The sequence below is a fragment of the Mycothermus thermophilus genome, assembly GCF_041956435.1.
Source record: "Mycothermus thermophilus strain CBS 625.91 unplaced genomic scaffold VTJ04scaffold_3, whole genome shotgun sequence".
Lineage (NCBI taxonomy): Eukaryota > Fungi > Ascomycota > Sordariomycetes > Sordariales > Chaetomiaceae > Mycothermus > Mycothermus thermophilus.
This window is the reverse complement of record NW_027191429.1, coordinates 3,650,754-3,670,781: the sequence shown is the minus strand read 5'-3', so window position 1 is coordinate 3,670,781 and position 20,028 is coordinate 3,650,754. Positions and strand designations below refer to the sequence as shown.

At 59.4% G+C, this 20,028-nt stretch overlaps 4 protein-coding genes and 2 non-coding genes across 6 annotated transcripts; 1 reads left to right on the top strand and 5 right to left on the bottom strand.

Moving 5' to 3' along the window:
* Positions 1-125: 125 nt before the first annotated feature.
* Positions 126-209, top strand: VTJ04DRAFT_t64. The gene has a single exon. It is a non-coding gene; the product is annotated as a tRNA-Arg (tRNA).
* Positions 210-623: 414 nt separating this feature from the next.
* Positions 624-696, bottom strand: VTJ04DRAFT_t62. Its single transcript has one exon. It is a non-coding gene; the product is annotated as a tRNA-Arg (tRNA).
* A 410-nt stretch (positions 697-1,106) lies between these two features.
* On the bottom strand, positions 1,107-2,108 carry VTJ04DRAFT_5478 (uncharacterized protein; the record flags this gene model as incomplete). The annotated part of the gene is made up of 1 exon (XM_069363598.1): positions 1,107-2,108. The coding sequence occupies one exon, from the start codon at positions 2,106-2,108 to the stop codon at positions 1,107-1,109; it is 1,002 nt and encodes a 333-aa protein (XP_069220429.1).
* Positions 2,109-2,818: 710 nt separating this feature from the next.
* On the bottom strand, positions 2,819-16,049 carry VTJ04DRAFT_5477 (uncharacterized protein; the record flags this gene model as incomplete). Its single annotated transcript, XM_069363597.1, has 3 exons — positions 2,819-3,310; positions 3,378-15,694; positions 15,752-16,049. 3 exons carry the CDS (start codon positions 16,047-16,049, stop codon positions 2,819-2,821), a joined length of 13,107 nt encoding a protein of 4,368 aa, XP_069220428.1.
* Positions 16,050-17,078: 1,029 nt separating this feature from the next.
* VTJ04DRAFT_5476 (uncharacterized protein) lies at positions 17,079-17,355 on the bottom strand (the record flags this gene model as incomplete). The annotated part of the gene is made up of 2 exons (XM_069363596.1): positions 17,079-17,165; positions 17,236-17,355. The coding sequence occupies 2 exons, from the start codon at positions 17,353-17,355 to the stop codon at positions 17,079-17,081; spliced, it is 207 nt and encodes a 68-aa protein (XP_069220427.1).
* A 22-nt stretch (positions 17,356-17,377) lies between these two features.
* On the bottom strand, positions 17,378-19,576 carry VTJ04DRAFT_5475 (uncharacterized protein; the record flags this gene model as incomplete). The annotated part of the gene is made up of 2 exons (XM_069363595.1): positions 17,378-17,781; positions 17,836-19,576. 2 exons carry the CDS (start codon positions 19,574-19,576, stop codon positions 17,378-17,380), a joined length of 2,145 nt encoding a protein of 714 aa, XP_069220426.1.
* Between the last annotated feature and the right edge of the window lie 452 nt (positions 19,577-20,028).

The following is a 20,028-nucleotide window of genomic DNA, read 5'->3' as shown; positions in this document are numbered from 1 at the left end:
GGGTAGGGTCGGAGGGGAGAGCTGTTGGGTTAGGATAGCGGCAGATGTGGTGAGTCTTAGAAGACAGATAAGTAGATTTACTCCGCCTTGGCACCAGATTCTAGCTGGTTGCACTGCCAGTTCCAGGTCGAGTGGCGCAATGGTAGCGTGTGGTCCTCCTACTCGAAGGATTTAGACTGAGGTTGTGGGTTCGAGTCCCATCTCGATCGGCCTGCTTTTTGCAATTTTTAGAGTCATGTCCGTAGACAGTTTGGCAAAGCATTGCATTTTATGTATGATACCATTCCAAACGCTTTGTAACACTGCGGGCTAGATCGTAGTTTCTGAAGACGGTCAACGAGGGGTCTGGCAGTTGGAGGAGAACGGAGAGCGACAAGGTCACGATAGCAGACCCTAACCCTAGTCAGGCTCCAAAGCCCCAACAATCGCTCTCTGTCCCATTCCTCAGCAATCTATTTCAGTACATGGAGGGTTCGATCTTCCTTCTTCATGGCGCAAGGACCCATAATAGCCTTGTTGTATGTCAAGACCGCTGGCAGTGTCAAAACCGACATCCCCAAAAAATGTTCATGAGAATGAACAAGAAAAAAATAACGTCGGCTGAGGACAACTTCTGTTGTTCTCGACCCACCCAGGAGTCGAACCTGGAACCTTTCGATCCGTAGTCGAATGCTCTAGCCATTGAGCCAGCGGGCCGGATGATTCTTGGTTAGGGGGCCGTCGCCAGGTGCGGGATTAAAAGTTGTGTGGTGGAGACGCCGGCGATGGAACTCTGGCGGGGCCCAAGCCCTTTTCAAGGGTAAGGGCATAGGGAATTATTTATGGTCTCAGAGCAAAAGAAACACGGGCTCAGGGTTCAGGTATGAGACATCCATGGATGGTTGGGGAAGCCCATGTAGTGGAAGTTATAAGAGGATGAGTTTAGGTGGTCACGGACAGGGTCACGAAGAGACAGAATCATGCGAGAGGTCGGGCCCGGATTGAGTGACGAAACGCCCTAGCCATGGCATTCATCAAGTATATGCCATAGCCTGATCCCAGAGTCGACTCGACAGGCCATGAGCCGGTTGGTTGTATTGTCTTCCAGCCAACTACATACTCTTTACTCATGGCCCTTGGTCCTCTCCCGTCTTCAAGCTCGCCCGAAACTCTTCGATAGACACGGCCTTCTCCAGCAACCTCTTGCTCCCATCCTCCGCCACCTGCCTCTCCATCGTCCACACCTCCTTCACTCCCAGCCCTTCCAAATACTCCAGCCCCCTGAGATAGTTCGTCCCGACCTGCGCGATGCCGTGGCTGTCGTCGCTAAATGTGAAACGGCCGCCCATGCCCAGCCACGCCTCGGCGATTTCGCGCTTGGGGTACGGCTCCGGCAGGCCCTTGCGCAGCGCGCTCGTGTTGCACTCGAGCCACCCGCCATACTCGCGCACCACCTCCAGGTTGCGCAGGACCTTGCTCCATACCCCGTCCTTCTTGTCCCACGCCGTCCGCAGGTCCCGCTGCGGCTGCTTGCTCAGTAGGCGGACCACGTCAAAGTGGCCCACTACGCGCGGCTTGACGGCCTGGAGCATGGCGAGCTGCTCGTCGAGGTAGGTGGTCCAGAGCGCCTCCTCCTCGTTATCATCGTAGTCCTCTCCGCTGCCCCCGCTTCCCTCGTCCTTCTTGCCCGTGCAAGCCCGCACTGCGGCCGCGTACATTTCCCGGCTGAAGTCGATGGGCACGCCGCGCACGTGGTGCAGCGAGCCGACGAGGTAGTCGATGTCCCCGTGGAGGGCCAGCTCGCGGATGAGGGGGGCGTACTCGTCGGCGCGGATGAACTCGGTCTCGAAGCCGACGAGGATGTGGATGCGGTCGGCGTAGGCGTCGCGGAGGCGGACGGCCTCGGCGAGGTAAGCTTCGTGCCGTGGGCGCAGGGCCGCGAGAGATTCCTGGGGGGTGGGCAGCAGCTCCTCCGGATACAGGTCGGAAATGTCGGTGCGCGGCATGTGCTCCGACAGTCCCATGGTTTTGAAGCCCAGCTTGATGGCATATTGGATAATCTCTTCGAGTTGGTCTTTGGCGTGCCCGGGGCAGAACTGCCCCGAGTGGGAGTGCATTGTGAAAGCCATGGCGGCAAGTTTGTGGTTTGATCACAAATTAGTACTGTGATGAGAGGATTCGAGAATGAAAATTGTGAGAATAATAAAAAGAAGAATGGAGCAGACAGCGTCTTATTTTCCCCTACAATTGAGAGACACCCTGGGTATCTGAAGTGAATTAAGCCCTCGACTGAGGGGAAGTGAAATATTCAAGTTGAGTCAATCCCCAGCCCCGAGGCGATTCTCGCAAGTGGCATGTGGGCCACTCTTCAAGCATCCCGAGCTCATCCCTGCGGGAGACGGCCATTCACACCAACCACCACCATCACTACCATCCACGATGTTACCTGCAGGAATATCACAAGACCAAACAGAACAATGAGCCATGTTCTCGTCTACGATGTAACTCCAACTTATCTTTGAGAAGGCAAAACATCCATCGATGGAGAGATGGATTACTAGAGAACAGACAGGACCCTGGTGTCGACTGTTCCCTGTTCTCGAAGCCTTCTAATCAACAACACTCATTATCATCATCACCATGATTCTGAATAGCCTCGTGTATTAACCTGTCTTGTACAAACCATCTCATCTCATAATAATCTAGAAGCAAAACACAAAGAGACAAAGCCAATGTTCAGACACACCAACACCCAAAACCAAACAATCCGTCAAGTCCACAAGATACACCAAATATCAACGCCACCATGACCCCTGTCTTTCTTCTATCCACTCACTCCTCACGCCTCCGCCATCAGCGCCTCGCCCTCATCCAACAAATCCGTCACCTTCTTCAAGTTCCCAATCAAGCTCTTACCCAATCCCACAAGCAACAACTTCTCCGCGTTGGCCGGCAGGCCCAGGTACGTGGGCGGCTCGCGCTCCGGCAGGCGCTGGATCCAGCCCATAAACTCCTGTAACGACGTGCCCGAGGGCACCACCAGCTCGCCCGTGCCTGCTGCTCCTTCTTCCTCATCGTCACCGGCCGCGGCACCACCACCGCCGCCGGCCGACACCAGCCTGTGGCCGATATCGAACGCCGCCGGCGTCAGGGTGTTCTCGACAAGGCTGCGCAGGACAGCAAAGTCTCCGTCGTCGTCGATCTTGCCGCCGTATGTCTCTGTCACGAGGTGCCGGATCATGTCCCAGGGTATGTTAGCGGGCGCAATGTTGGTGCGGTTCTGTGCGGCTTGATCGATCCACGTGTCGATGACGAAGGCGCAGCACTCGTACTGTAATCACACGTTAGTCATGAACATAGCAAATGAAAATCAAATAGACTTGGAAAGAAACACGTACATCTGCATCATTGAACTCCCAGAACCCCTTCCAGCCCAGGTTCGGGGCATACCGCAGCCTCTCCTGGACCACGGCATGCAAGAAGGACAACAGCAGGTAGAGACGCGCCCTCTCCACCGGGCTGCGCACGGCGCGCGTCGACAGCGATGACATGGAATCCTTCATGTTGGCACGCACGCCGGCGGGCTGCTCGTACATGAGCACGCGCGAGGCGCGGAGCAGGTTGACGGGAATCTTTGGCGAGGACTCCATGGACAGGAACAGGCGGAAGTCCTTGTGCGGGTGCAGGGCCTCCATGCGCTTCTCGAGGCTCTGCAGCCACGTCGGCGCGAGGTGGACGTTCTTGACCAGCACCCACGAGCCCGTCTGCGCGGCGTTGGCGATCGCCTTGTCGGCGCTGGCGACGCCTTCGTTGGAACCCATGGCGATGTTGGTGCACCGCACGCGGAGACGCTCCACCAGGCCTTCGACCTTGTAGCTAGCATCGAAGCCGGGTGTCGACACGAGCGCGATGGGCCGCATCGACGAAACCTGGTCGACCGTCAACTTGAGGTCCTCCACGATATCGAAGAGGTCGGCGCCAAACACGGCCGTCACGAAACGCTCCGCTGCCGGGACGAACCGGTCAAGCCGGAACAGTTTGACGAGCAGCAGCGACAGCAGCGCCTGATCCGACGGCTCGACCCCGTCATCCCACACCCTGGGGACGAAGTTCTCGGCGAACTCCTCACTGAAGAAGCGGTTCCAATCAGCCTCGGGCACGGCGTCAAGCTTATCCTTGAGCGCCGGCACGCGCCGCGCTTTTGTGAATGCCTCCTCGCGCGCGGCCACAGCATCGCCGGCCGTGGACACGTCGCGACCCTCGACACGCTCGTCAAGGATCACATCCAGCAGGCTCTTGTCCATCTTGTACGGGGAGGCCTGGGCGAGCAGCATGGCAAGCGTAATGCGGTCCTTTTGCAGCAACCCAAGGGCGGTACGCTTGAAGGTGTTGACAAACAAGTCGCGAACGATAATGTCTCGGCGGACGGCGTGGTTCGACTCGGCGGCGAGGCGCGGGTTGCCGTGGAGCACCGAGTGGAAGATGTCGAGGAAGTACTGCAGCGAGAACTGGTAGAAGTGGTTGAGGAAGTGCAGCTGCTCGAGCACGGCGAACACAGCGCTGCACGAGCGAGCCACCACCAGGTACTGCTGCGTGATCTCCTCCACCTCGGCCATGACGCCTTCTGTATCGCGCATCTTGGTCGAGATCTCGGCCGCCTCGCGCTTGAGCGTCTCGAGCGTCTCGATGACGTGGTCGTCGTCCAGGATGTTGCCACGCGACTCGTTGAGCGCCTGCAGCAACCTCTTTTCGAGCTGCCGCAGGTGCACCTTGAACTCTCCCTGCAGCTTGATGAGGTTGGAGCGCCTCTCGTCCACGTCTGGCCGTTCCGATTTGAGCACCTCGGCCAGCGACTGCGTCTGCAAGCTGCTCTGCGTAACCGTGAAGTTGACGAAGGTCGTGCGGCTGCAGATGTCGGGCGGGAACGTGGCAGAAGGATCGCGCGTCGACAGATATAGGCGGAACGACGGCGAGAAGTCGATTTGCTGCTTGCCCAGCTGAATGAGCACGCGGCCACCCGTCCTCTGGTACTCCTTGTTGAGCACATGGTTGAGCACCGGATCCAGGTGCTCGGCGTCCTGGATAAGGATGGGGTTGCCAAAACGCAACGAGCTCTCGAGCTGCTTGGTGAAGGAGTCGTCCAAGAAGCTGGTGACGGTGAGGCGGCGGTCGCGGCACTCGCGCTGCAGGAACTCGGTGACGCGGCCCGACGGGTCGATGATGAGCGGGTAACGGTTGAAGCGCTTGAGGATGATGGCGTTCTCGGTGCACAGGTCGTCGACGGGCAGCGTGTTTTGTTGCCAGCCAAGGCGCTCGTCGGCCGTCGACAGGTACTCGGTGACGGGGTTGAGCTGCTTGAACTGGATGCCCGACATGTGCAGGTGGTGCAACCAGTCCTCCATCATGGCCTTGCGGAAGGTCTGGTCGTACAAACCGCTGTACGCCAGGAACGCGGCGGCGACCAGAACGTCGCCCACGAGCGTGGAAATCTGTGTCTCGAACGACCGGCTGCCCTCCTCCCAGCGCGTGCGCTCCGACGACAAGCTGTCGAGAAGCTTGACGCTGCGGTCCACCTTGAACTGCACGCGCGCCATCTCGGCCTTGATGGCCTGCGTCTCGCTGATGAGCGCCGCGTATTCAGTCTTGTACGTGGCAATGCTGGCCTCGAGGTTCTCGATGGTCTGCTCGACGGCCCGCGCCTCGGCCTTGGTCTGCAGGGCCTGCTCCTCGAGCTGCTTGACTTCCTCGCGCAGGGGGCCCACACGATCGAGGATTTCGGCGTAGTTGACCTGTGCTTCGACCCACTGCACGAGCGGACCGCAAGCCTTGCTGGCGCGGTTGACCTTCTCGAACGTGAACTCGGGGTTCGCCAAGTACTCGTTGCGCATCTTGAGCCGAAGGGCCCGCGTCATCTGCTTTTCATTGTTGAATCCGATGATGCTGGCGATGAAGTCGTCGCGGCGGACGATGGCCTGGATCTGCTTCCAATCGCTGACTTTGTGGCCCAGGAGCGCGCAGACCGATTCGAGCGCCAACCGCACACCCTGCGGCGGCGCGCCCATGGACCTCACTTCGGTCAGGTGCTGACGCTTGATGTTGCTGACCGAGGCCTTGGCCTCCTCGACGGCCGGCTCGGCACGGGCAAGGTCTTCGAGCACAATCTTCTTGCGGGAAGCGACCTCGGCTTCCTGGCGCTCGAGGGCCTTCTGGATCTCGAGCGACGTCGTCCGGCGCTGCTCGGCTTCGCGCTGATCCGCCACCATGCGCTGCAGCTTCTCATTGGCCTCGGCGTCCTTCTGCTCGAGCTGCGCCTTCTTCTCTGCCAGGCTGGCGCGCAGATCGCGCACCTTGTCGACCGTGTCGCGCAGCTTCTCGAGACCGACGTTAAGGTGGCGCTGTTGCTCCTCCAAGTCTTCGCGCTTCTCGTTGTACAGCTTGACGTACTGCGCGACGAAGTCGAGGAAGTGGCGCGGCGTGAGGTACGTCTTCTTGCCCTGCTGCTTCTCCAGCTTCTGGTTGAAGCGCTGCAGCGAGTAGTGAATGTACACCATCGCGTTGACGACGGCCTCGCGATGCGACGGCGGCAGGCTGAGCTCGCGATACACCCTGGGCAGCGTGTCGGGGGCACTCCAACCGGGACGGTCCAGATCGACCTTTTGAGTCAGCTCGTGGCCGACCTGGAAGAGTGCCTGGTCGGACCAGTCGCCGAACCAGTTGAGGACGCAACGGTTGAACAGCGCAGGAGATGTGGCCGCCTTGGACGAGAGGCCATCTTCGGGAGGGTTCATGGTGAAGACGACGTGCAAGTTCTTGACGATCTGGCTCGTGAACCACTTGTACAGCTCCTCCTGCGAGTCAAGGAGCAAACCTTGGCGCTGGGCGCCCTCCTTGCAAGCTGTCATGAGCGCGGCGAGATCGTCACCCTCAAACAGGCCGGGCACCTCGGCGTTTGCCAGAAGGGTGTTCATGCGCTCCAAGAAGCCCGAGTCGAGAACGTTGGACTCGTCCATGATGAAGCAAATCTTTTCACCCTTGCAGCCACACCGGCGAAGGACCTCACGGAGATCCTCGTCGAAGTCCTCGGCCGAGTACTTGCCGTGCACCTTGATCTGGTACACCTTAAGACCGTTCATCCAAGCCACGAAGCGCGACAGCGTAGTCTTGCCGCTGCCGCTGACGCCGATAAGAATGAGATGACCCTGAGGCTGACGGAACACACGATCGATGCGCAGCACGTGCTCGAGCACGTCGTTGAACAGGATAAGCGGTACATCCACCTCTTCTTCGCAGAACGTCTTGAGGCGAGCCTTGACGAAGTCGCGGAGCTGCTCGCGGTCGACAGGCACGTAGTTCTTGGACAGCCAGTTGGAGAAGAGGATGGGCCCGCCGAGCGCCTGCTGCTCGTCGATGGTCGGGAAGTACTGCATGGCAATGCGGCGCACCGCATCGTCGGTCCACTTGCGCTCGTGCTCCTCCACCAGACGGTCCTGGAACAGGCGCAGCGCCTCGTGGGCCCAGATGCGAACAAGGCCCTCGACCGAGAGCGTCTCGAGCGGCCGGATAGCCTCGTACACACCACGCACCCAGCGCGTAAGCTCGCGCGGACTGTAGACATAGTGCGGCTGGATCTTGGGCGTAAAGCGCTGCTGCGATTCGAGGTAGAAACGCACCATGGCCTGCGTGAGCGGTTCGGCATACCCGCGAAGCGTGGGGATGACCTTGAGCACGGCCGCGTTGAATGTGCCGTAGATCTGCATGAGAGACTTCTCGCCGGGATAATCGACCATGATAAGGGGGGCATGGCGGAGGTAGCGAGCACCCATAGGGGTACGACCAGCATCGGTGGGCGGGTTGCAAGCACCGACGAACTGAATCCTGTCGAGAGTGACCCACGACTTGTCCGATGTGCGCCAGAAGCCATTGTGCTCGACGAGCTGGCGCAGGAACGAAATGGCGCGCTGGGTGCCGTACTTGTCGGGAGCAGGAAGGTTGATTTCGTCGCAGAAGACGACGAGCCAGCGGCCGATCTGCGTGGGAGACAGCACCACGCCATTCAAGGTCTTGCGATACTCGCAGTACTGCTCGAACGTCTTGATAAGCAGATCCGGCGTCGTGGCGCTGGAGAAGTTGAGGCCGACAACCTCCATGTTGGGAAGCTTGCGAAGCGCGCTGAAGAGGGTCATGGTCTTGCCGGAACCTGGAGGGCCGCAAAGCAACAGCGGCTTGTGCTCGGCGAGCCACGAGTAGAGAACATCCTCGTGGCGGACCGTATCGAGCGTCGGGATGACCACGTCCGTCTGCGTGATCGAATGGGTGTTGACCTCGATGGTTGGCACCTGGCCCTGCCAAGGAGTCCATTCGCCGTTGGGGAGGGTGACATCGAAGTCGATGAGCGAGCTGGTGCCATCGATCGGGGGCGAACCGAAGCTTGCCAGACCGGCCACCTTGTCACCAAACTCTTTGCGGTCGGCGAGTGGGCAGTCGCCGGTGAGAGCCCACACCATGGCCAGCAGCAGCTTCTTCGACACGTAGTTTTCCACCTGCTCCGGCTCGAGAGGGAAGTCGACGTGCTGTGCATTGTACTCGATGATGTTGCGCACAGCCTTGTTGAGCAGGGAGAAGAGGGTGTTGAGCACCCGCGCCACCGTGAACTCCATGATGTGGTTGAACCCTTCGGCCTGTTGCAGGGCCAGCTCGATGAAGTTGTCCGTCGTAAGGTAAACCTGCAGCAGATCGGCGACCTGGCGCTGAACCTCGAGAGCCTTGGCCGAGTTCTGGCCTGTAGCGACGGCGTCCTCGTCGAGATCCTCGAACGCAACAGCGCGGAGCGTCTCGAGATAGTTGGTAACCATCATGCCAGGCGAGACCGTGTCCTCGCTGAACCACACCATACCGCAACGCGAAACAGTGGCCAGGGTGGCATACTTCAAGTTCTCAACCTCAAACATGATACGCACGTTGGGCGGCAGGCTAAGACGTTCACCGTTGGGAAGGGTGAGCAGCTTATTGTCGTCAAGCACCGAGTTCAAGTTCTCAACCCACTCTGGGTCAACATCACCGTCGAACACAATCCAGTGGCGCTTGGCGTCTTCGCCACGGAGGTTGTCGACAATCTTGCGCAGGATGCTGGTGAACAAACCATCGGTCCACTCGCGCGTCGTCGAGTCGAGGTTACCGTACAGCGCCTCCTTGGACATGACCTTGCTGTCGATGACGTGCCACACGCCCTCAACGCCCTCGACCTGTTGCAGCGCATCGAGCAGCAACCGCCAAGCAGCAGACTTGCCCGTACCAGAGTTGCCCACCATCATGACACCGTGGTGGATCTTCTGAATCTGGTACAATTGGAGGACCTTGGTCATCCACAACTCGCTGACCACGAGGTGGCGCTCAGCAGCAAGGCGGCGGATCGCGTCCTCGAGCTTCTCCAGGTTGGCCGGCACGTACTTGACGCCTGGGAAGCAGACACTTTCGATATCCATCATGATCTCAACGTCCGACTTGATGAGCTTGGGTGCGATCGTTTCGCGGATGCTCTGGACCAGAATTTCGGGCTCGACGACCTCCTCGGCCGCACCCAGGCTACCTCCGCTCTGAGCAAGGCGTGCGCGTTTGAGGCCACCAGAGCTGACCAGCACGCTCTTGAGGGCACGCAAACCGAAGTCGTAGTGCGCCTGCTTAGATAGGCGGGCGCCACACTGATCGAAGAACGGCACCGTCTGCTTGGACAGTTGCTTGGCATGGCCGAAACCTTGCGAGTAGAGCATGACCTCGGCAATGAGCTCCTTGTCGGGCTTGGACATGGCGACGCTGCGGAACAGCTTCTTGAGATTGTCGGGCAGGTTGGAACGGCCGGCATAGCCGGGGTTCATGGTGATGAAAATACCCGTGTTGGCGTTGACGCGCAGCTGACGGCCGACCAGTTCGATCTGCGCCTTTTCGTCCTCGGCACCTTGCTTCAGGCCGACCTGGATGTTCTGAATCTGCTGGGACACGGCAGACAGAATCCTCTCCTCGAGACGGTTGAACTCGTCGAAGCAACCCCACGCTCCCACCTGGCAGATACCCAAGAAGATCCGGCCCATAGCCTGGAAATCGAAGGTGTCGTCGCAGCAGAAAACGAGCGTGAAACGGCCGAGTTGCACACCGAGGGCCTTGACGGACTCGGTCTTGCCGGTACCTGCGGGACCATATGGAGAGCCGCCGAGACGCTGGCAGAGGGCCTGGGTGAGCGTTAAGAAGCAGCGGTCCGTCAGTGGCGTACGGACGAGGCGCTCGGGAACGCCCAAGTACTCGAAACCGTAGCTGAGCTTGGCGTTGGCCATCTTGATGTGCAGGCGCTGCAGGAAGTCGCCCTCGGGTGTGTAGACGTAGCGCATCTGGAGCAGCCACAGGTAGTGTGTGTTGGACTGTGCGCCGGCCTTGATCAACCTCTCGATGACGTCGCGCTGGTGGACGCATTCGGTGATGAGCTGCTCGCACGTCTTGCGCATTAGGACCTCGAGGTCTCCGAGCACCGTCTCGGCCAGGAGGCGAAGGACCTGCACCTCCCGGTCAAACAGCGCTTGCAGCTTGTCGCCGCCGCCCTCGGCAAGCGCCTGGTCGACTGCCGTGGTCCAGACGCACTGCGTCGCCAGGACGACAATCTGGCTCGGGTAGTGGCCCATGAACTGGATGAGGGCATCCTTGTCGACCGTCTCGCTGCCGAAGATGGGTGTGAATTCTTCGACAGCTTCGGCCAGGAGCTCAGCGAGCGTGGTCTTCATGCCGTTCTCAAGCAAGGCAAGCCAGTCATTAATGCGGGGCGTCTTGGCCAGGCTGATCTCCTTCTTGAGCCGGACGACCTCGCCCTCCTTGGACGTGAAGCCCGAGATGACCCCTTCCTCATCCATGACCAGACCGTTGAGGCCGGCGAACATCTTCTTGAAGTGCTTGGCGATGCGCATGGTGTCGTTGCTATTGCCAATCATCTCCAACAGATCCTCATCACCAACAAAGTAAAAGCGGGGGAATGAAACGCGCTCCTTCTCGAGGTACTCGCCAAGGGCCTTCTGGATTTTGTGTAGCAGCTCGGCCAGACGCTCGAGCGACTTTTGCACGTTGGGGATGTTGAGCACATCGAGGACATTGGGGTTCTTGTACACCTTCTTCATGACGGCCGAGAACTCGCTGTTGATGTTCTGGAAGCGGGACGATTCGATGGGCAACAGGTGCTTGATGTCGGCATTGCCGGTGAACACTCCCTCTAGATAGACCCACTGTCGCTGAACGTCAATCCACACATCGAACAGGACATGGACGCGGTTGAGCTTGTCTTCCCAAGCCGACGCCTCCTCCTCGAACTCCTTGTAGTAAGGCGAATGGCGCATGGCTTGCAGCGAATTGAGGTTTTCGCTGCATTTGGCAAACAGCTCGTCCCAGCCGCGGATAAGACGACATTTGTTCTGGTAGTTGACGAGCTCGAGGCCGTAGCCGGTCCACGTCTCGCGGACCTGTTTGAGGAACTCCTCAAGGGCCATTTCACCTTGTGCTTGGACAATGATATCCTTGACGATGGCTTCGGTTGCGACAAGATTCAAGTCCCAGACGTCGCCGAGCGTCATGGACACGGGCGAATAGCGCTTTCCGGGCTTGATCTGCTTGTAAATCTTTGTCCAGTGGCGGTCGCGGACGGCCTCGGACTTGAGCTCTGAGAGGATGGGGTTGACGCGCATGAGCTGCTTGAGCACGTTCTGTATGTGCTCGAATGCGGCATACTGGCGCATGCGACTGGGCATTTCCTTGGTCATCTTGATGAGGTTGTCGACCGCCGAGCGCACCTTGCGCGGCTGCACGCTGCTCCAGAGCATCTCGCGCAGCTCGTTGAGGTTGTTCCAGATGGTCGACAGCGAGGCCCAAACCGATTTGAAGTCCTGAACCTCCTCGAGGATGAGGCCGAGCGACGTCTCGGGGGTCGGCGGCAGATCGAGCGCCTCCTTGGCCTTGGCCACCATGGCCGACTCCTCTTGCAAGCGGGTGATCTTGGCCTCGAAGTCGCTGAGCGTGGCCGACGCAACCTCCGGAGCGATGGTGCCCGAGACGGGCTTCTCCTCGCTCCACAGCTGCGCGATCTCGTTGATCTTGTCGAGAATCACCTTGTCCTCCGCGATGATCTTGGCGCGCAGCGCGTCGGTCTGGTCCTGCACAACCTTGGCCTTGCGGGCAAGCACCTCGTTGAGCGCATCCCACGAACCGTCGACCTGCTCGACGTGCAGCCAGTCGTTGGGGAACTGGTAGCGCTGTCGGACGAGGGTCGACTCGCCCTGCCGGAAGGTTTCGACCTCGGGAGCCCAGAGCTTGACCTGACGCTTGCAGGCCTGCACCGTCGTGATGAATTGGACGGCCTGGGCGGTCGAGGTTGCGTCGATGGACTGGTTTTCGAGGTCCCTGCGAGCCTTGTCGATTTCGGCGTGCACCTCACGCATGCGCGTGCCGAGGCGGGCGGCGAATTTGATGAGGATGTCGTGCTGCCACTGGTCATACTTGGCATTGACCTTGGTCTGGACTTGGTCGTAATCGATGGTGATATGGCCGAACGAGCGGCTGACCTCGGTGGTGTCGAAGGTCTGGCGGGTCTTGCGCAACTCCTGCAGAAGCTGCAGCCAACGCGACAGCTGGTCGCCGAGGACGTCATAGACATGCTCCGACTGCAGATCCCACAACGACTGGAACTGCAGCCACTTGTCAACGTAGGCACTGACCTCAGCGAGCTTCTTCTCGACCGACGTCTGCACGCGAAGCAGCGCCTGCGTGCACTCGGCGGGCAGGTCGTTGAAGCGTGGCTCTTCATACACAGTGGTGCTGATGGACATCTGGTAGCGCGTGGCCTTGATCTTTTTGAGGTTGCAGACGATACCGATCCAGTCGTGCAGTTGCAAGAACCAGCTGGCTCGGGCGTACTCGAGCGGCGGGTCGAGGTAGATGACCTGGTTGCGCATGGTAATCTCGTGCACAAGCTTTTTGATGACAGGCACGTCGGCCTTGGGCGCGTTTCCGGCATCCTCGAGGGCAGCGCGCTTCCGGAAGTCTCCTGGCCTTTCTGGCAAATCATCCTCGAAGGCCTCGATCCATGCTTGAATGGCGTGTTGCAGCCGGGTGAGCAGAGTGGCCTGGATCTGCCTGTTCATGCGTTCGACCCAATAACCGAGGTTGACGTACTGCTCGAGATTGAGCTGGTCGACGGCGCTCTGGATGATCTCGAGACGAGACTCAAAGGCCGAGACCTCGTAAGGGCACTTCTCGAGCTCAGCCATGGCCTTCTGGATCGTGGCATGGATGTTGGCCAGCGTGAGGGTCTTGGTCTGCAACAAGGAGACGGCAGCAGCGAACTCGCGGACGAACATGACATGCTTGCTTTCCGGGTTCTTGCCGACAAAGCTATCGAGTGCCGTGGACGCCGTGTAGTTCTTGAAGTGGACCTCGTACGTGTTGACAAACGACTCCCAGCGCAGGGGGATACCCTTGGCGATGAGTGTGAAGACCTCATCCCGGTGGCCGCTGAGCAACACGGCTACCTCGGACATCTCAGAGATCTGCCGGTTGGTCTGTGCAAAGGTGCGAACGCTCTCCATCAGGCTGACCGCATAAGGATAAACCCGTTTGGCCTCCTTAGCCACGTTGTTGACCGAATGCGGGACAGGGAAGTTAAGCCACACCAGATTGCGCGTTTCCTTGAACAGGGCAATGACATGGGCATCGAAGTTGACGGCAAGTTCCAAGATGTTGCCGGCCGAGCGGATGCGGTTGATGTTGAAAAGATGGCCCTGGATGGAGATCTGCTTGCGCTGGACATCGTGCAACCAAGCCTCAAAGATGGGCCTCGTGTCGAGCTTCTTGCGGAACAGATCGCTCTCCTGCTGCAGACGCTGGCCTTCGGCATGGAGGGTCCAGTCAGCACCCAGCACGTCCTCGACCTTCTTCATGTAGCCATCCAGCTGGCGCTCAATCTGGCGGGCCCAGATAATGGCGCCCGAGACGGGCGGCAAGTCGTGCAGCTGGGCCATGGCATGGGCCTCCGAGTGGCCATACTGCTGCTTGAAGCGCTCGTGCAAGGCTGTGATGGCCTGCTTGACATTGTCGATGAGCTGCGTCTGGTACTCGGCGATGGCTCCGCGGATCTTGGGCCGTACGAACAAGGCGTTGAACTTGGAGAAGACGCGGAACATCTCATTGGCATTCTTTGCTGTGGCCAAGCGATCGCGCAGCCGGGCAATGATGGAGTTCTCGACGCGCGCCGTGCGCTCGTTGTACGTGTTCTCGGCGCGGGCCCATTTCTGGGTACCCTCGGGAGTCACGTCCAGGAGGTCGACGTCCTTAAGGCCTTCCCAGGCCTGGCGCACCTCCTCAACGGCGTCAACGTCACCCATCTCCTCGACGACGGCGATGGCGCCGTTGGCACCTGCCGTTCCATCCGCCATGCCGTTGACCGTAGCCTTGGGGCCGAGGACGTTGATGATGGTACGCTGCAATTGCTCATGGTTGTCACGGAAGTTGCTGACATATTTGAGACGGGCCTGCAGGTCGCCGTGGCGTGGCTGGATCTTGATGGGGATGAAGCGCTCGTTACGACGGCGGGTGACCTCACGGGCAACGTTGGTAAACTCCTTGATGTTTTCGTCCCAGCCACGGAAGATCTCGTCGGTTTGGGCCATGACGCGCTTGAAGTCGGAATAATCAAGCTTGACCAGCTCGGTGCCCGGCAACAAGCGGTGCAACACCTCATCGAGATCGCCAGAGATGGCCTCAACCAAGGGCAGCGCGCGGCGGATAGGATAGGGGCAAATCCTCAGCTTCTTGTTGAGATGGGCAAAGATCTGGCTGATGGAGTCGCGGACCTTGACGAGAGTGGTGGCCGACAGCAGCTCGTCTAGGGGAAAGTCGCGCATGAGTTGGTTGTACTTTTGCACCTTCTCCATTGCCTCCTTGAGACCCGTATCTGCGGTGAAGCTGACCGTGGCCTGAAAACGCTTTGCGTGCTTGAGGATCTCCAGCGTCAACATGACGCCCTCGCCGCGGAGCTGGTTCTCGATCCCTTCCAGGGCCGACTCCATGGAGAGCCAGAAGTTTATCTCCTGGGTCGCTGTGCCGGTCGTCGGATCCCGAGTCATCTTGGTGATGACCTGGATCGACTTGATCCAGTTGTTGACCGTGGCCTGGAGGTTGTTAAGAAACGTGCTGTCCTGCAGGACGCTGGCCGGGATCAAGTCGAGGGTGGGCTTGATCTGCCTCGCCGCGGCCTCATCGAGAGCTGCTTGCACGATGGGGTGGAACGGCAGAGCCACTTCCGGAATCTCGACGTTCTGCTGCAGGTGCGACAAGCTGAGCTCCAGCTCGGTCCAGCGCTTCTTGGTCACGGGAATGCCCGTTTTCGCATCCACGTCAGCGCGCCCCCTCCCGCCGCCGAGGACCTGCTGGTTCTTGGTGCTGGCATCAAAATATGGTGCCAACCCGTTGTGGAGGTAGAGTTGGAGGATTTCATAGGGCGATCCGGTCGGGCCCTGCTCGCCGGATGTCGCCGAAAGGGATGCCGGGCCGGGGAGGTTGAGCATTTGGATTTGCGATGTGATCGGGATGTTGGGATCCAGGGGTTGTGGCCGCTTGAGGAGGACAAGGAACGCGACGGTTGTCGGACTCGACGACAAGTCGGAAGAGATGGTATAGATATGCGACGGCGCGCCTGTTGCGAGCGTGTCAGCGTCCCCAACCTGCCATGCTGCTTTCCGTCAAGACTCACCATCATCACCATTCTCCGACGAGATCAGCTCCTTCTGTATGTATAGGGCGACCTGCGATTCTGTTGCGAACCGAGTACAGCGCTGCAATGTGTCTGCATGTTTCGTCCTGGAGAGCAAGCTTCCCGGACCCTCGAGTTCAGCGCGGGTGGCCCCTAGGGCGGCTTGGAGGAGGGAGGCAAGGTAGTCGACGACGCGCGCCGGGTCGACGGTAGCAAAGGAGGGGGCGGACGGGGAGGAGGATCCGGACAGGCCGTTTGTCCCGGGGCCCGAAGTCCCGGGGGAGACGGCGGTTTCCATGGCGAAGTCTCGGTGGCGCCGGCCGGCGGGGTTAGGTGAGGAAAGGGGAGTCAGAGCGAGGGGTCGGTCGTGCGATGGCTTAGTCGGTGAGGGCGAGAGTTATCACGGTCCTGTCGGCAGTAACATTCCGTCGTCGTGCGGGTCGATATCGTTTCGGCCACGGAGGAGTTCAACAAACAGCAGCCGGCTGGCGAACCCAGTCACACAAGCTCGGGCCTGTCGTCACAGTCCCGCGACGTCGGTCAGGGAGCGGAGTCGCGTGGGTCGAAGGAACTCACAAAATATTACGACGCTGTACAGGAGAACAGGGGATCCTGAAAAGAAGGGAAGAAGAGCAAACTGTACGATGTATGCGGGGAGGGAGGGTATCGGGGGTATCAAAGCTCCCTGGAAACTCCGCAAGACCGTGTCGCAAGCTGACCTAGGTGGTGGTGTTGTGTTGAAGACAAACAAAGGCGGAGTGTGTCGAAGTGTGGATGCCCGTTGGAAAACGGGGAATGTGGGTACGCTTTGGATTGCTCCTGAATGGGAAACTCATCTCTCGCGGCCACGCTGCTGTGGGCTAGACGCGACTGCCGCATCCCGGACGCGGAGAGGTCATGCATCAGGGGCCCCTGTCGGTCCCTGTGCTGGATCGAGATCTGATTGGCCAGGCTTTCTTGGCCCTGGCTGCACACCGCCGACAGCCCGTGACGGGCCGGTTCGTTACGTATCGAACCGCAATGTCTGAACATTCATGAACCGTGGAATGGAATCTGCCATGCCGGCACCCAGAGTGCTGGCCATCTGGACTCTATGCGAGTCTTCCAGTTGGCAATATAAACTACCGGGCCCGTGCTGTTACGATCTGGCAACACGGAACATTTCTTGATTCACTTACTCCTCAACGTGCCTGTCTGGTTTAACCTCACGAACCCGACGAACGCCTGACCAACAACAACAACAATGTCGAACATGATAACAACATCATACTTCCCAAATGACGTCTACGTCAACACTTCAAACAAGACAAGAGGAATCAAGGACTAGCTAGAAAACGACGCAAAAAACCAGAATGCTCAGTCTCCCAGCCAAACCATCTGCCTTCTCCAGCCCACCCGTTCCCCCACACACAATCTTCACATAGCGATTGGCGTTTCACGATACCGTACGTGCCGGAACCCTTGTCTCATAATTCCCAGTCAACCATATGCCTGAAACTCCGGTCGCTCCTCATATAAACAGCCTGAACGCCGTCAAAACCTTGCTGGACAGATCCCCGTACCGTCATATCCCCGAAAGCCACGCTTGAACAGCCCATTAACATCACTTCAGCGACCGTCGAGCATCTATGATGCGGCAGCACCCGACTGACGCTCGCTCTCCTTCCGCGCAAGGCCGACCATGACGCGCTGGTTGCACATGTCGATGAACTCCTCAAACTTGGCAATGATCTTGTTCTTCTCCTCGAGTTCCTTTTTGAGGGCCTCGACTTGCTTCTCGCTGTCACTCTTCACTTTTTCCAGTTCTTCCTTGGCCTTTTGGAGCTCGCGGCGCAGGTCCGCGCGGATGCGCTCCTCGGCCGACGGCTGAGGCTTGCTGTAAATGGCTGGTCGGTTCTCAGCCAAGGCCGAGGCCACCTTGTCGGGGTTACGGCTGATAGCAGCACGGGCGTTGTAAATATCGCGCGGCAGGAGAGGCACATGCGGGTTCTCGTTCTGGAGGATCTCCAGAGTTTGGCTCACGCCCACGCCTGTCATCGAGTCAGCTGGATCAAGTTCTGGGGGGAAAACGGATGTTTGCTTACACGTACCGTCATCCTTCAACTTTTTGACGGCGGCCACCATTTTACTATCCAACTTTCTCGCTGCCGGGTGCAGCAACGGACTCTCGCTCGGTCCATGGTTGTGCTTCAGGTGGGCTTCGCTCGGGCGATAGCGCACCGTCCACTGGGTACGCTGTTCGATGGCGAAGAAGCCGAAAGGGCAGTCGCACTTGCGCGATGTCGTCTTGCGTTTCCGCATCTCGGGACTGACGCGGCTTGGTGGCTTTCCGGCGCGGTCGCACACGAACAAGACCTTCTTCAGGCCAGGCACTGTTTTCTTTGAACGTCCAATGACAACGGCATAGCCGACCGACGTGCAGTACGCCAGAACGTGCTTGTGGATCGCCTCCAGAGTTGGGAAGCTTCCGCCTTCGGGGGGTGCCGACATCATGGGGCCCATGGGCTGGCGGGGGATGAAGGGCGAGGCCTCCACCAGCCTGTTATCCGGGACGCGCTCGATAGTCTCGACGTCATCTTGACTGGTGGCATCCATCTCGTCGTCGTTTTGGCTGCTTTGACCCTGTCCAGTCGATCCCCCAACGCGAACCAGAGCCATCGAGTCAGATTGTTGTTGCTGTTGCGGTTGCTGCTGCGCCTGTTGCTGCTGAACCTGATTCTGCACCTGAGGCTGAACCACCTGGGGCGAAGGCTGGTGCTGCGGTTGCGGCTGCGGTTGCTGCACGAGGTGCTGCACCTGCGGGGCTTGTTGTGTTTGCTGCGGGGCCGCCTTTGGCACCTGCTGCTGGACCTGGTGATGCTGGACCTGGTGTGACACTTGGGGCACTTGCTGCTGGACCTGCTGGGCCTGTTGCTGGACGTGCTGCTGCATGGACTGGGCAGGAGGCAGCGTAGATTGCGAGGAGGCATGCGAGCTGGGTTGCTGCTGCAGCATCGACGTGTCGTTGCTATGGGCCGAGTGCATGGCGTGCAAGGCATGGCTCATGGTGGATTGGTGAGTCAGGGACGACGAGCCAAGCTGCTGCTGAGGCAGCTGGGGGCCTGAAGCCAAAGACCCCGAGCTCATTGTCTGCTGGAGCGGCGCGCCGAGCGAGGACTGGGCAAGGTGAGACTGGCTGAGCTGCGGCGTGCTCATTGCTTGCGAGTGGACGGGTTGCGGCGTGCCCATGGTCTGGGAGTGAAGTGACTGAGGAGTCATGGAGCCAGGCGTTGGCGTCATGGACGGCGTCAAGGTCGGGGTCATGGAGCTCATGGAGTTCATGGACGGAGTCATGTTTGGCGTCGTCATGGACGTCTGGCCCATGGACGACTGCTGGAGGTAACCACCCAGCGAGGAACTAGACTGCTGCGGTTGTGTCTGGCGAGGAGCGGGCCGCTGGCGCGGCGCCGCCGAGATGGGCGGAGGGATGTGGGTTGTCGCGGTGGTCGAAGACTGGCGACCGGTGGCATTTTGAATATTGGGTCCGACGTTGGGAATCTGGGGTTGGCTCGGAGTGGGGAAGAGATGGTGGGTGTAGGGGCTCTGATGAGTCTGATGATGGTGCGTGAGCCCCGAGGCAGGCTGGGACGCCTGATGGTGGTAAGGGTGCTGGGGATACGGTGACGTGTGCTGGGAGAGGGACGGCGATTGCTTGGTGTTTGCCGGGTTCGTCTGGTGTTGCGTGTGCTGGGGGTGCTGGGACAGGTGGTGTTGTGGGAACCTTGTCTGATGTTGCCTCAACGCGTTGCTGAAGGTGAGGCCGGGATGGTGGCCTGTGGTGGACATGATGGGCGGCGACTCGGCGTCGTGCCGGAGAAATAAACACACAGCAAAGAAGCGCGCCGGAACAAACAACAAAAAGATTCAAAGAGGTCTCGGTGTCGGTCGCTCAAAGGCGCTCTCGATCTTGGGCCTCGACCCGTTCGCCAGAGAGGGTGAACGACTGTGGGCGGGCGTGTACCGAACACAAGAGAGGTGTGTGCGTGAGCTGGGGGAGGGGGGGATGGAGAAAAGAGAGGAGGGACGGGGGCATGGGAAACGGGGGGAGGGTGTGCCGTGCTCCATAAGGCAGTGGCAGGCAGGCCTCTTCTGCCCAAGACCCACTTTCTGTTTTCCGGACAGATTGCGGGCCCAAACGGCGTCGCCTCAACACGAAGTGGATCTTGGCCTCGGTTTCCACCAATAACAACGCGCCGTCTGATTCTTGGCGCCACAGGCGGCAGGGGTTGCACCACTCA